At 42.9% G+C, this 15,319-nt stretch overlaps 1 protein-coding gene across 1 annotated transcript in view; it reads right to left on the reverse strand.

The window, feature by feature from the left end:
* The window catches only part of TDRD10 (tudor domain containing 10), a 54,871-nt gene that overhangs the window by 38,129 nt on the left and 1,423 nt on the right, over window positions 1-15,319 (reverse strand). Inside the window, exons 2-4 of the mRNA XM_005203808.4 lie at window positions 12,838-12,866; window positions 12,213-12,292; window positions 11,216-11,274 (exon numbers count right to left, since the gene is read on the reverse strand). Of these exons, the coding sequence (XP_005203865.1) occupies window positions 11,216-11,274; window positions 12,213-12,292; window positions 12,838-12,839 (141 nt within the window). The 5' untranslated portion in view covers window positions 12,840-12,866. The remainder of the gene's footprint in view (window positions 1-11,215; window positions 11,275-12,212; window positions 12,293-12,837; window positions 12,867-15,319) is intronic.

A 15,319-nucleotide genomic window follows, 5' to 3' on the forward strand; every position in this document is an offset into this window, starting at 1 on the left:
ACCGCCCCGCAAACTCCCGACCCTATCCTGACTCTCTGGCCATCCGTTCCGCCCCACCCTGCCCCGCCCCACCGGCCCCTGCCTTCCTCTTTCCACTGTGGTTGATCACTGACTGCGGGTCATTTCCTGGTTCAGTGCTTCTGGCATTCCTACTACATATTCCTAATCATCAACTGCCAGCCTCCCCAACAAAACTACTGCAGTCTACTTCCACTCAGACCTTCCCTGCCCTCTTTCTACTCAGCAGATAACCCCGATTCTTTGCTGAGGAGAGACAAGCAATCAAAAGGAACACCCAGCCCCTGCCACGACATCAGTCAACCTCCCTGTACCCGTGTGCCCCCCTCTACATAGAAGGCCCGTCCTTGCTCCAGACAACCCCTCTTAACCTTCTCAAGGTCTTTCATACTAAACGATCTCCCCTTTTTCCTGCATTAACTACCCTCCCCACTGGGTGGGCATACAAATGAGCTCTAATATTTACCATCTAAATACTTAAAGACACGTAAGTAACACCTTTGACCTTACAACCCCCTCCTGCTCCCACCCCGCTTCCTATCCTTCTTTGTTACAAAAATCCTTGAAAAACTTGTCTGTACTCACTGTCCATTTCCCTCTAATTCATTCAACAAATGATTATTAAGTGCCTACTCTGTGCTAGAAAATGTCTTTCGTGCCATGAACAAGGTACCCAAAGGCTCTCCCCTCCTGGGGCTGATCTCTTTTTTTTTTTTAATTTTAAATTTATTTATTTTTAACTGAAGGATAATTGCTTTACAGAATTGTGTTGGTTTCTGCCACAAATCAACATGAATCAGCCATAGGTAAACATATGCCCCCTCCTTCTGAACCTCCCTCCCCATCCCACCCCTCTAGATGGTTACAGAGCCCTGGTTTGAGTTCCCTGAGTCATACAGCAAATTCCCACTGGCTATCTATTTTATATACGGTCATGTACACTTCCATGCTTCTCTCTCCATACATCCCACCCTCTCCTTCCTCTGCCCTCTGCCCCACCCCTGTGTCCATAAGTCTGTTCTGCGTCTCCATTGCTGCCCTGAAAATAATTTCAACAGTACCATCTTTCTAGATTCCACATATATGTGCAAGTATATAATGTTTGTTTTTCTGACTTACTTCACTCTGTATAATAGGCTCTAGGTTTCCACCTGTTATTTATTTATTAATTTGGGTGCACCAGGTCTAAGTTGCAGCACACAGGATCTTTGATTTTCCTTGCAGCATGAGAAGTCTTATTTGGAACATGTGGGATTAGTTCCCTGACCAGAGACTGAACCCAGTCCCCCTGCACTGGGAGTGTGGAGTCTTAGCCACTGGACCAGTAGGGAAGTCCCTCCTGGGACTGATCGTATTTAGGAAAGACAGATAATTAATTAAAATCAGTGAGAAATGTGCATGGTGAGTTCAACGGTATTAAGCAGACATATTAAGTCAGAGAGGTGACTTATCAAACTACAAACAACTAACAGACAAATGTCATCGACTGTCTCAAAAATATCTTTTAACGACTGTTTTGTCGCAGTCAGGGTCAGAACAAGGTCTACTTATTCTGTTTGGTCATCATTTCTCTTAGGTCTCCTCTAAACATCTTTATATCAGATCTCCCTGCTTTAATTTTTCCATGACTTTGACGTGTAATATAGACCAGGTCAGCTGTTCTGTAGACAAGAGTACTGCTTCCTTATTGTAAGCGTTTAACTTGATCTTCTATCCCCACCCCCGTTTCCTTTAGACTAGAAGTTAGCCATGGAGCTTTCACATATAGGTTATTATTTACATTTTTGGCTAGAATACTTTACAGATGGTGTGAGATCTTCTTCACTAATATGACATCATTTTAGGAGACTTACACCTGGTTGTCTCACTTTAGGTGACGCTAAATTAATCAATAAATCAGACAGGGACTTCCCTGGCAATCCAGTGGTTAAGACTCCACACTTTCACTGCAGGGTCAAGGGGTCAATCCCTGCTTAGGAAACTATGATCCCACATGCTGCAAGGCTCAGACAAAAACAAACAAAACACAAATTCAGACAGTAACAGCCTGATCCTTTCATTATAAAACTGCCCATCAATATTTTATCTAATGAATCTACCATGCTCTGATAACTCCCGTCTGAAACAGGTATTATGGTTTGCAAAACGATGATTTTCAATCGTTTCCTCTGCATTGATGAGCTAGAGCTCCTCTGGAAAGAACTTTCTCTCATTCACTAGTGTTAGTCATTTGCCCTGAAATGGCACTGGTGTTAGAAAAGCAAGATAAACACTTAACCTTTTCCTTTAATTACCAAGTTTTATATTACTGAACTATTTCTTGCTATCTTCAATGTGTCCAGTGAGTTTATGTATTATTTCTTTAGGTATCACTTTCATTGCTTTTTATCACTAGTAAGTTCTAATCCTTGCTTTTTATCACTAGTAAGTTCTAATCAAAGGTAGTCATTAGTATTTTCGAAACATGAATCGTCCCATTTTTGGCCCACGGGACCCTCTTTTTGCTTGTTCTTATGTCTTTCTATTTGGAAACTTTTAAACATGTATCAGTTCAGTTCAGTCACTCAGTCGTGTCTGACTCTTTGAGACCCCATGAATCGCAGCATGCCAGGCCTCCCTGTCCATCACCAACTCCCGGAGTTCACTGAGACTCACGTCCATCGAGTCAGTGATGCCATCCAGCCATCTCATCTTCTGTCGTCCCCTTCTCCTCCTGCCCCCAATCCCTCCCAGCATCAGAGTCTTTTCCAATGAGTCAACTCTTCGCATGAGGTGGCCAAAGTACTGGAGTTTCAGCTTTAGCATCATTCCTTCCAAAGAAATCCCAGGGCTGATCTCCTTCAGAATGGACTGGTTGGATCTCCTTGCAGTCCAAGGGACTCTCAAGAGTCTTCTCCAACACCACACTTCAAAGGCATCAATTCTTCAGCGCTTAGCTTTCTTCATAGTCCAACTTTCACATCCATACATGACTACTGGAAAAACCATAGCCTTGACTAGACGGACCTTTGTTGGCAAAGTAATGTCTCTGCTTTTGAATATATCTAGGTTAATCCTAACTTTCCTTCCATGGAGTAAGCGTCTTTTAATTTCATGGCTGCAATCACCATCTGCAGTGATTTTGGAGCCCCAAAAAATAAAGTCTGACATTGTTTCCACTGTTTCCCCATCTATTTCCCACGAAGTGATGGGACCAGATGCCATGATCTTCGTTTTCTGAATGTTGAGCTTTAAGCCAACTTTTTAAACATGTATAGAAAACAGTATAACAAATTCCTATATACCTGTCAGCCTCAATTCAAAAAAAAGGGAGCAAATAAGGGCACCTGTTCCCTGTTTTCACTCCTTCGTGCTATAGCACGAGTCCCCAGGAAAGCCTTGCCCGGAAAAAAAAATTCTTAACTCAGGGACACTCTGATTTCACCTATACCTCTCCCTACCATTAGGCTATTCTGAAATAAATCTCATCACCTCATCACTACATCTGTAAACATTCCAGCACATAGGTCCAAGGAAAAAGTATCTCACCTCTAATCACAACTTCTCCCTTCCCTTCAATCAAACCCTAATAGCCTTTGAGAGGTTTCTAGCTTTCTGGCACATAACAGCTCCAAACCTGGACTCTAAGAAGGGATAGCTCCTTTCAGTGGGGAATGGTATTTAAAGTGAGCAATCTAGGATCTTATTGCCACTGGGTTGTTAAGAGCACCAAGGTCTTTCAACCAGCAGAGTTAGGAGATACGCGTCTTTGAAAGGGAAAATAATCACTGTAATCATGGATTCTAATTCCTATAGAGCTACAGATGGTTTTTATTTATCTTATGCTGAAAATCTTTATTCCTAACAATACTAGTTATTATATCCTACTTTAAATATATAACAGGTTCAAATAATATCAGGATTACTACAGACAGCAAAATTACTGAGCAAAGTTTAAGACTTCCTTGCAGTTCTTTTTATGCTTGTAATATATCCTACTGAGGATACACAGTCAAAATATCATATTCTAAGGTCAATTTGAATAACTATATTCTCTGACACCACTAATTATATCACTAGTTTGTTCCCGGGCTTATTCAGTTTGAATAATTCTATTCTCTGACACCAAACTAATTATATCACTAGTTTGTTTTCAGTTTTTAGGGAGTGCTTTTTTAATAGATCACTTTGATTCTCTTAAATATGAAAACATTCATATATTTTAAAGTCAAAACAATAACACAAGGTAAATTCATAAACTGTCCCTCCAAAAAGAGGGGATACATGTACACATAGAGCTGATGCACTTTGCTGTACAGCAGAAACTAACACAATAAACTCCAATAAAACAGTAACTCCAATAAAAATCAATTTAAAAATTTTTAAATAAATAAATAAAATAAATTGTGCCTCTATCTCCCTTCTATCATTTTTCCTTCCCTCCCCCAGAGGTCACCATCTTTATTCCCTTTTTATCTTTCCACTGTTTATTTTGGCAAATTTAAAGAGCTATTCCATTCTCTTCCTCCCTTCTGATGCAAAAGACTGTTTGATTCTAGGTGTATTTTTATACCCGCTGACAGATTGAATGTGAAGTGTGAAAAACATGTGAGATATGAAACAAGAATATTTCCCAGGTTTTGAGCCATTTACTGAGATGAGGAAGACCGTGGGAGGAGCAGGCTGGACACATTAAGTCTGAAATGCCTATGAGTTGCCCAAGTAGAGATAAGGACTAGGCAACTAAATCGACAAGTTCAGGGTTCATGGGCAAGGTACAAGCTGGGAATACAGATAACTGGTCCTGACTGTCTACTACCACCATCATATCCCCTGCACTTAATGACACTTGTCTCCACCTTTCCCATTCTCGTGTCTTTCTTTCTCCTTGCCTGCTGCACTGACCAGGACCACCAGTACAATGCTGACAGAAATAGCAATAGCCGGTATTTATATCTTGTTCCTGATCTCAAAGGGAAAGCTATCAAGGTTGTGTCCCTAAGTATTGCATTTGCTATACATTGTTAAGTCCTTAATCCATCTAGAATCCATTCAGTGAATGTTACAATGTAAAGGTCCAATTTCATTTTTCTTGTATGGATAAAGAAACATCTCAGAACCAGTTTACTGAATAGTCCCTTCTTTCCCAACTCATCTGCAATGCCACCTGATTATACACACCAAGTTTTCATATACATGTAGGTATATTTCTGGGCTTTTTATGGTTCATATGTTGGCAATTAGCAAGGCATCCACATCAAGGTCATCATTACAGTGGAAAATTTACTCTCCTGTCTCCTTATTCTTCCTCTTCAAAAAAGGTGCATTTATTCATGGGACATGTTCTGTTTCACGTAAATTTTAGAATCAGTTTGTCAGGCTCTTTGAAAATCCTTTGGGTATTTTGATCACAATGGTATTGAATCTATATACCAATTTAAGGATCATAAAACTGACTCTTCTTATCCATCTCTTTGTTGAAGCCTTCCTTAATGTCTTTCAGTAAAGCCTAATTTTCTGTGTCTATGTCTTGCACAACTTTTATTAATTTCTAGCTCTTTGCATTTTTTCCCCTCTGTATAGAAATACAATTGACTTTTGTATATTTATCTTATATTCAACCACCTTAACTATCAATAATTCTAACATATCCAAGAGTCTTCTGAGCTTCAACTTAGACAATCATCTGCAAATAATGATTTTGTTTTTTCCTTTCCAATTCTTACACCTCTCACTTTATTTTCTCACTTGCTCTAGCTAAGAGATTGCATAAAATGTTAAACAGAAATGATAGGGGCACTAGCGTCTTGTTCTTGATTTTAAAATGCCTGTTTCCCAAGTGACAATGTTTTCTGTGTATTTTCTGTAGATACTCTTTCTCAGATTTTGGACGTTTCCTTCCACTCACAGTTTAAATGTTTTTCTGTGATCTGGGCTTTTAACTTCATCAAAAGTTAAATTTTAGCTTGAAGGTTCCCAGACTATGTAAGTAATATGAATTTAAACCACAATTCACATGAAATCAGGCCTACTGTTGTATGTTCTTAGGGAGACTGTTTACCCTACCAGCCCCAGATCCTGGCCAAGTCAGATTAACTTTCTCAACACCACCCTGGGCCAATAAGAAAAGTTCTGTGGCTCACGGGGCCAGCCCTTCAACCATCCTGCTTTTGCAGGGATGTCAACTACCATGTCCCTCCTCACATAGGCCCCGAGTGTCATCTCCTACCCTGACATGGCTGCTATAATCCAATCCAATCTTTAGGTTTTGAGGTAGGCACAGACCCTAGGGAATTGACCAGATCCTCCCAGTTTTCAAGTTATTGCTTATTTTGGGCCCTCTTAATTTTCCTTACTTTCTTAGGAGTCAGCTATGTATTTTAAAGTGGCATTTCTCAAGAGGCACATAAAAAGATATTCAACATCACTAATTATTGGGGCTTTCCTGGTGGCTCAGATGGTAAAAAAAAAATCCACCTTCAATGCAGGAGATCCAGGTTCGATCCCTGGGTTGGGAAGATCCCCTGGAGAAGGGAGTGGCTACCCATTCCAGTATTCTTGCTTGGAGAATTCCATGGACAGAAGACCCTGGTAGGGCTACAGTCCATGGGGTCACAAACAGTCGGACAAGATATCACTTCACACCAGACAGAAAGTCTATCATCAAAAAATCCACAAACAATAAATGCTGGTAGGTATGGAGAGAAGGGAACCCTTCTACACCATTGGTTGGAATGTAAATTGATACAGCCACTACAGAGTACAGTATGCTGCTGCTGCTGCTAAGTCACTTCAGTTGTGTCCGACTCTGTGTGACCCCACAGATGGCAGCTCACCAGGCTCTGCCGTCCCCGGGATTCTCCAGGCAAGAACACTGGAGTGGCTTGCCATTTCCTTCTCCAATGCATAAAAGTGAAAAGTGAAAGTGAAGTTGCTCAGTCGTGTCCGACTCTTAGCGACCCCATGGACTGCAGCCCACCAGGCTCCTCCACCCACGAGATTCTCCAGGCAAGAGTACTGGAGTGGGGTGCCATTGCCTCTCCGAGAGAACAGCATGGAGGTTCCTTAAAAAACTAAGAATAGAGCTACCATGTGACCCTGCGATCCCACTCCTGGGCACGTATCTGGAGAAAAACATGATCTGAAAGGATATGTGCTCCCTGTATGTGAACAGAGCTATTCACTGCAGCTCTGTAAGCCAGACAGAGAAAGAGAAGTATCATAAGACATCCCTTATATGTGTAATCTAAAAAGAAACAAGACAAATGAACTTAAAACAGAGGCCTACAGACTTAGACAACAAACTTCTGGTTGCCAGGGTCAGGGTGGGGGTGGGGACGATGGGGAAAGGGATAATTAGGGGTTTAGGATGGATACGTACACGCTGCCATATTTAAAACAGATAACCAACAAGGACCCACTGCATATACAGCACATGGAAATCTGCTCAGTGTTATGTGGCAGTTGAGAAGGGTGGGGAGTTTGGGGGAGAATGGTGCATGTGTATGTATGGCTGAGTCCCTTCGCTCTTCACCTGAAACTTATCACAATGTTGTTTGTTAATCAGCTTTGCTGCTGCTGCTGCAGTCGTGTCCAACTCTGTGCGACCCTGAGGACTGCATACTGCCAGGTTCCTCTGTCCATGGGGTTCTCTAGGCAAGAGTACCAGAGTGGACTGCCATGCCCTCCTCCAAGGGATCTTCCTGACCCAGAGATGGAAACCAGGTCTGCAGCATTGCAGGCAGATTCTTTACCGCTGAGCCACCAGGGAAGCCCCTACTCAGCTGTATACGCCAATACAAAATAAAAAGTTAAAAAAGTGTCATTTCTTATATTTTAGCTTCTATTTCCAAGTATTTTCTTGTGCGAGGGCTTTGAGGTTATCCAATCTATCATAATTAAGGAAACAGAGGCATCTGAAGATTTTAAATCCATTTGGCATCATGAAGGTTACTCATATACTCAACAAGACCAGTTTCAGAAAACTGGTGAGGGGAGAATGCTAACCACTGGGCTTAAGAGTTGAGTGTGAGATCAATTTCAAAACTTACTACAAAGCAAAAATACGCAAGCGCGGGACTGGCGTAAGGATAGACATACCGGTCAGTGCAATAGAATGAGACTCCAGAAATAAACTGCTCTATTTATGGTCAATGGATTTGCAACAAGGGTGCCAAAATAATTCAGTGGGGAAAAAATAATCTTTTTTAGCAAATGATGCTGGGGCAACTGGATATCCACATGCAAAGAATGAAATTGACCTCAACTTCAAACCACATGCAAGAATAAATTTCAAAAGGATTACAGACCTAAATACAAGAGCAAAAACTACAAAACTCTTAGAAGAATGAATACATGTAAATCTCTGTGACCTTGGATTAGGCAATGGATTCTTAGATATGACACCTACAGCAACCAAAGAAAAAAAATGGAAAATTGGAATGCATCAAAATTGAACGTTTGTGTTTCAAAGGATACTACAGACAAAATAAAACACAACCGATGGGAGCAAATATTTACAAATCATGTATCTGATAAGAGACCTGTATCCAGAATATATAAAGAACTCTTACAACTCAATAGTAAAAAAGATGAACTGATTTTAAACTGGGTAAAGGATTAAAAAAATATTTCTCCAAAGAAGATATATACAAAGAGACAATAAACACATGAAAAGATGCTCATTAATTACTATGAAAACACAAATCAAAACCACAATGAGATATCACTTCACATCTACCTGATGGCAAGAGTCAAAAAGACAGACAAAAATAGTTTTGGGCCAGGAAGTAGAGAAATTGGAATCCTCACACATCGTTGGTATGAATGTGAAATGGTACAGCTGTTTTGGAAAACAGTTTGGCACAGAGTTATCACATGACTCAATAATTTCACTCCTAGGTATATACCCAAGACAACTGGAACATCCATTTACACAGAAGCTTGCACACCCATGTTCAGGTAAGATTTTCATAAAAGCCAAAAAGTGGAAACAGGTCAAATGTTCAATAACAAATGGATAAACAAACTATGATATATATCCATATAAATATTGTAGTCATAAAAAGGAATGAAGTACTGAGACATGCTATAAAATGTACGAACCCTGAAAACATTATGCAAAGAGAAAGACACTGTATGACTGTATTTACATAAAATATCTAGAATAGGCAAATCCATAGAGACAGAAAGTAGACTAGTGGCTGCCAGGGGCTGGAGGAAGACAGGAGGAGGCGGTGCTGCTAATGATTATGAGATTTACTTGCGAGGTGATGAAAATATTCCGGAATTAATGGTGATGGCTGTGCAACCTTGTGAATATATTAAAAACCACTGAATTTTATGCTTTAAAACAGTGAATTTTTTGGTATGTGATTTATATCTCAATAAAAAAAGAAATGTTAATAAAGTAAAATGCTAGCTACTATTCTCGTTATGAGTAATAATTCATCTGTCATCTCTGATCCAAGACTTTCATCTTCTACCAACAACCATGAAACTGCCGCAGGCTAGTCTGTTGTTGTGCAGGAAGGTAAAAGTCTCACTCACCCACTCCACAGTTCTCGACAAGGCAGGTATTAATGTCAGAATCAGACGTTTCTTTTTAAAATCCTACTTCTTTAGCTCAAGGGTTTCCTCTCCTAGGAGGCTGGTCTCTGTTTGTACGTTGGAAGAAACCACCGTGGAGAACGCTACTGCTTTCTAGTGAAGTGGGCAAGGACCAGAGGCGCCCCATACCACAGTGTGGGTCAGCATGGCCAAGCAAGCCCCCGGGGCCTGGCCGTGAAACGGGATCCACTGCAGAGAGGAGGCAGAGCCGCTCAGCGCCTCGCCTGCCCCAGACCACTGTACCAACTTCTGCAGGGCTCCTGCCTTCATCTCACGGTCAAGTAACGGCTTGTACCAGCCTGCCAAGGGGAAGGGGAGTTGATCCCAATACTCCCTTCTCCTGGATTCCAAGCATCCCCCAACACATCCACTTTGACTCAACAAGATTTAACTCACTGGGTCAAAATGAATTACTTCACTCTCTGTGCCCCAATACCATTTTCTTCTTTGTCAGATAAAAATCTAATAGGTCCATCTCTTTTTACGGTGATTTATTTACACATCTTATCAATTATGTGGTTAGGTACTTGCAGGCTGTGGACATGGACTCAACTCCTGGCTGACCACTCCCTGAGTCTGTGTACTTGGCTAAGGAGGACCTAGTAGAGCCTCGTCTGCCTCATCTTCGATGGGGATACCACCCACCATGCAGAGCTATTATGAGCATTTAATAAAACCACACTAATGAAGGATTTAGCCTAGTTCCTGGAGCCTATCTGATAATTAAAATACAGTAACAGTGTAAAAGGAATAAAGTACGACTTGGGCAGAGAAGACTAAGTTTAGCTAACTGGCAAGCAGACACGAGACCAGGACATTTTTGAAAGACGTCTGACATGCAGCAGGGACTCCACAAAAGTCAGTTTCTCTCATGCTTCATCTAAGACTGAGTTTGAGCACGCTTTATTTTTCAGCATGCTGAGAGTGCCTTGGGCACATTATTTTGCATAATGTGAACATTTTTAAATGCTCCAGAAAAAAAAAAAAAGCCAGGGGATGCCTCAAATCAGGAGATTACACTTTCACTCTCTTTTCATCGGTAGTTCAAATGTACTTATTACAAATTTTAAATATTTATGTTGTTCTATAATTATTTCAGGTTTGGTGGTCTGGCCTCCCCAGATAGACAGAAAGATTCCTGGGGTCGAATATGGCTGTTTATATTCTACTCTCTGAACACACAGCTAACTGACTCAACTGGTTCATTTCAAAGTGAAATGAGCATAGCTTTTTTGACTGAGACCCCACGGCTCCCAATGATCAAAGGATTGGCAATTGAACCCTCATAAGGGCCCCTTGCCAAAGGGAAGTGGCCTTACTGCAGGCCTCCATTCCAAGCAATGAGGAGGGTGGCCACCCACCGAGGTCTACACGGATGGCTGGGTGCAGGATGCTTCACGCTCAAACTGGGAGAGCCCAGGGCAAACTGTGAGCTGACTGTGAGTTGGTCAGCTTAGTCACCAACTAGTGACTGCTTGCATATTTGTAGCTCTAAAATACCTTTTAAAACTGGTAAAATTCTTACTGGCAGGTTTAGTTCATATGAGGGAAGCCAAAGAAGACGAGAGGCAATCATGCACATATGCATGGTATGCAGAGTGAGGCATACCTCAGAGATGTCCAGCGGGAGATTGCCAACATACACCTCTGTCTCCCTTTTCTTGAATTCTAAAATAGCAAAAAAGAAAAAAAAAGGCAGGTGTAAGGTTGGAGGAGTTAGAGCAGTTAGAACATGAGATAAATGACACATTTTTCTCAATGTTAAAACACACACATACATTCCCTTTCAAACATTACTCCTCCATGAACAAAGAATATTTAAATAGCATTCAATGGGTCAGCAAACACTTGTCAGTGTTATGGAAGTGGTTCTGAGTTACGCACTGGCCTTGGACATCACTGAATTCAAGGCAGCAGTGCAATCTCTGGGGCAGGAGAGGCAGGGAGTCATTAGCACACCAGGAATCCAGCACTTTCAATGGGGTATTAATGAAGTTTCACAGTTAACAGTCAGCTGAAGGAGGTAAGGAAGGGGATTAATGCAGGAGGGAGGTGGAAGAGAATCCAGGCAGAGGGCATAGCACATGCAAAGACATGGACACAGGAAAAGGCCCGGCTTGTTTGGGAGTTTGCATGGGGTGGGGAATAGCTAGACCAAACGCTGCATGTGGGTGAGCAGAAAAAGTAGGGGCAAGAGAGGCAGGCCAGGCCAGCCGCTGACATCACTGACTGCTGCCCACAGCAGTCTCAGGGGAACCCACTGGCTGAGGGGGTGGTAAAGGGTTTAATCAGAGAGCTGATATCAACACATGTATGTTTTAGAGCGGTGTCACTTTGGAGATGGTGGAAAGTGAAATGGAAAGAGGCAAGGATTAGAGTATGGGGTTAGAAGCAGCCAATGAGACAGTGACTGAGGGTCTGCGCGCGTGGTGGGTGGCAGGGGGACACGTCCACCATGTGAAAAGAAATGTGGGGGCTGACTAGAGCAAGGACAGAGAAGGCGGGTGCCAGGTTTCATGCTTGAACAGAAATTGAGTAGATTAACTGGGATCCAGGTTACAGTCTGAGGGTCCCAGCACCAAACACCACCCCCCAGGCTAACTCACTTGGAGATTTCTGCTCCTCCAACGCGCCATTCTCCCCAAATACTTTTGCAGAGGGTCGGAAGTCACTGCTGCTGCAGGACCTGTCAAATGCAGGACTTAGCATTGCACCTCCCAGGGCCAAACTCCAATGAGAGGAGTTTGGGCATAACAAGCAGGGCCTTGCATAAGCCTCCATACTCTTCCTGACAGAGGGTTTCCCTTTCTCCTTCCAGACTCGGGTTCCAAGCCAGGAAGCCCTCCGCTGGATTTTTTTAATCCTTAATAGTTAAAGCAGATTCCCCAGTGGCTCAGCAGTAAAGAATCCACCTGCAATGCAGGAGACACAAGAGATGTGGGTTCGAGCCCTGAGTCAGGAAGATCTCCTGGTAAAGGAAATGGCAACTCACTCCAGTATTCTTGTCTGAAAAATCCCCATGGACAGAGGAGCCTGGCAGGCTACAGTCCGTGAGGCTGCAGAGTTGGGACAGGACTGAAGTGACTGAGCATAAGCATGATGGTCAAAATCAACAGGCAAGAAATGCTGAGACTGACTCCTAAACTCTGGGCAGGACAAGGCAGGTGGAGGAGGAAGAGAAGGCTGCGGGGTGGAAGGAGGCCCGTTTATCAGCAAAAGGAAGCAACTTACATGCTGCAGTTTCTTTCCAACCGGATCTCCTGCAAAGCCAACCAGCCACAGTTTTAGAGGAATGCCAGTCAGTCACCGCCACGTTGCCAAACAGGTACTGTGGCAGGCAGAATGATGTCCCCACCCCCGGCAAAGTGGGCCACATGCTAATTCCCAGGACCTGTTAGGGTTCTGATGTTAGGGGAGCAGTTTTCTCACACCATCAAGTGATGCTCCGGACACCAGCTGGGTGGCCTAAAATTCAACTCGATTCTGACACTATCCACCCAGAGATAGCATCAATCTCATAGATTCAGGGGTCAGTACCACAGGACTGCCAACCTCCCTCCCCACTCCTTCAGAGGCCAGCCGCCTGCAAACCCAGGTGGTCAGCTGTGCTTCTGCCTGACCAGTTAGAGCCGGAGGTTCCCACGACCTCTTCCTGGGTCCCATCAATTAGCCAGAGTGGCTTACATCTCAGAGAAACATCTTCCTTACCAGATTACCATTTGTTTGAAAAGGGTGTCATTTAGGAGTAGCAGATGGAAGAGGTCCACAGGGTGAGGTATAGGGCAAGGGCACAGGGTGTCCATGCTCTCCAGGTGCACCACTGTCCGCACATCGCTACAGCAGCAGTCCCTAACCTTTTTGGCACCAGCGACCAGTTTCACAGAAGACACTTCTTCCATGGACGGGAGGCTGGGGGTGGTTTCAGGATGATTCAAGCACATACACTTATTGTGCACTTAATTTCTATTATTACATCAGCTCCACCTCAGATCCTGCAGGATCTGCTCTATTGTGTTCACCAACCCAGAGCTCTCAGAGTCCATACTTTGGGGTTTTCTGTGAAGGCCTCTTGGCAGAGGCATGACTGATTAGCCCTTCTTGTCTCCCCAGAGATGGGGGGCGGCGGGAGAGAGGAGTGTAAATTCTGACCCTCTAACCAGTCAGCCCCGCTCCTTAGGTTACTTGGTGTTTGCTAAGGTCACCTCAGCATGACAAAAAGACACCTTCCCGTCTCTCCTCATTTAGGAAATTTCAAGGATTTCAGAAGCTCAGTGACAGAAACCAGATGAAAATCAAATATATATTTATTATGAATCGCAATATCACACCTATGAATATGTTTAATTACATGGCAAGGGGGAAATAAAGCTGCAGATGGAATTGAAGTCACTAATCAGCTGACCTCAAAATACAGCGATTATCTGTAAGGGCCTAATGTAATCACAGGAATCCTTAAAAGTGGAATAGGGAGGCAGAGAAGATAGTCAGATACACAGAAATGACAAGAAAAGCAAGACTAAAGCAATGCAATATGAGAACCAAGCTGCTGTTGCTGGCTATGAAGACAGAGGAAGAGGGCCATGAACCAGAAAAAACAGGTGGCCTCTAGAAGCTGAAAAAGGCAAGAAAACAGATTCTCCTCGGAGACTTCCAGAAAGAATACAGCCCTCTTGACACCTTGATTTTAGCCCAGTGACACATGTGTCAGGCTTCTGACGAACAGAATTGTAGGCTGTGTTGTTTAACCCACTAAACAAGTGGTGATTTGTTATGACAGCAAATAGAAAATACAGGTACTAGGAGCAACTTTAAAACCACAGCTGCCTCCACACAGTGGCGTTAGACAGAGGCAGCTCTGAGTGTAGCCCAGCGACCTTGGGCATGTCTTCCCTGTCAAATAGGAATCACAATGCTATGCCAGCACATGAAAAGATGCTCCACCTCACTAATTACTAGAGAAATGCAAATCAAAACTACAACGAGGTACCATCTCACACCAGTCAGAATGGCCATCATCAAAAAGTCTACAAATAACCAGGACTTCCCTGGTGGTCCAGTGGTTAAGAATCCACCTGCCAATGCAGGGGACACAGATTTGATCCCTGGTCCAGGAAGATCCCACCTGCCTGGGGCAACTAAGCCTGAGTGCTACAACCAGAGAAGCCACTGCAATGAGAAGCCCACGCATCACAACTGAAGACTAGCCCCCGTTCACTGCAACTAGAAGAAGTCTACTATGCCCAGCAACGAAGACCCAGTGCAGTCAAAAACAAAAATAAAATTTTAAAAGTCTACAAATAACAAATGCTGGAGATGGTGTGGTGAAAAGGAAACCCTCCTACACCAGTGGGAATGTAAGCTGGTATAGACACTGTGGAAAACAATATATAGGTTCATCAGAAAACTAAAAATAGAATTACTATATGATCCAGAAATCCTACTCCAGGGCATATATCTAGACAAAACTATAATTCAAAAAGATACAGGCACCCTTATGTTCATAGCAGCACTATTCACAATAGCCAAGACATGGAAACATCCTAAATGTCCACAGACAGACGAACAGATAAAAAAGATGTGGTACATTTATATACTGGAGTACTACTCGGCCATTAAAAAGAATGAAATAATGCCATCTGCAACAACATGGATACAACTGGAGAGTAACATGAAGCAAGCAGAAGGAGAATGACAAATACCATAGGGTATCACC

The sequence above is a fragment of the Bos taurus genome, chromosome 3 (genome assembly GCF_002263795.3).
Source record: "Bos taurus isolate L1 Dominette 01449 registration number 42190680 breed Hereford chromosome 3, ARS-UCD2.0, whole genome shotgun sequence".
NCBI classification, from domain to species: domain Eukaryota; kingdom Metazoa; phylum Chordata; class Mammalia; order Artiodactyla; family Bovidae; genus Bos; species Bos taurus.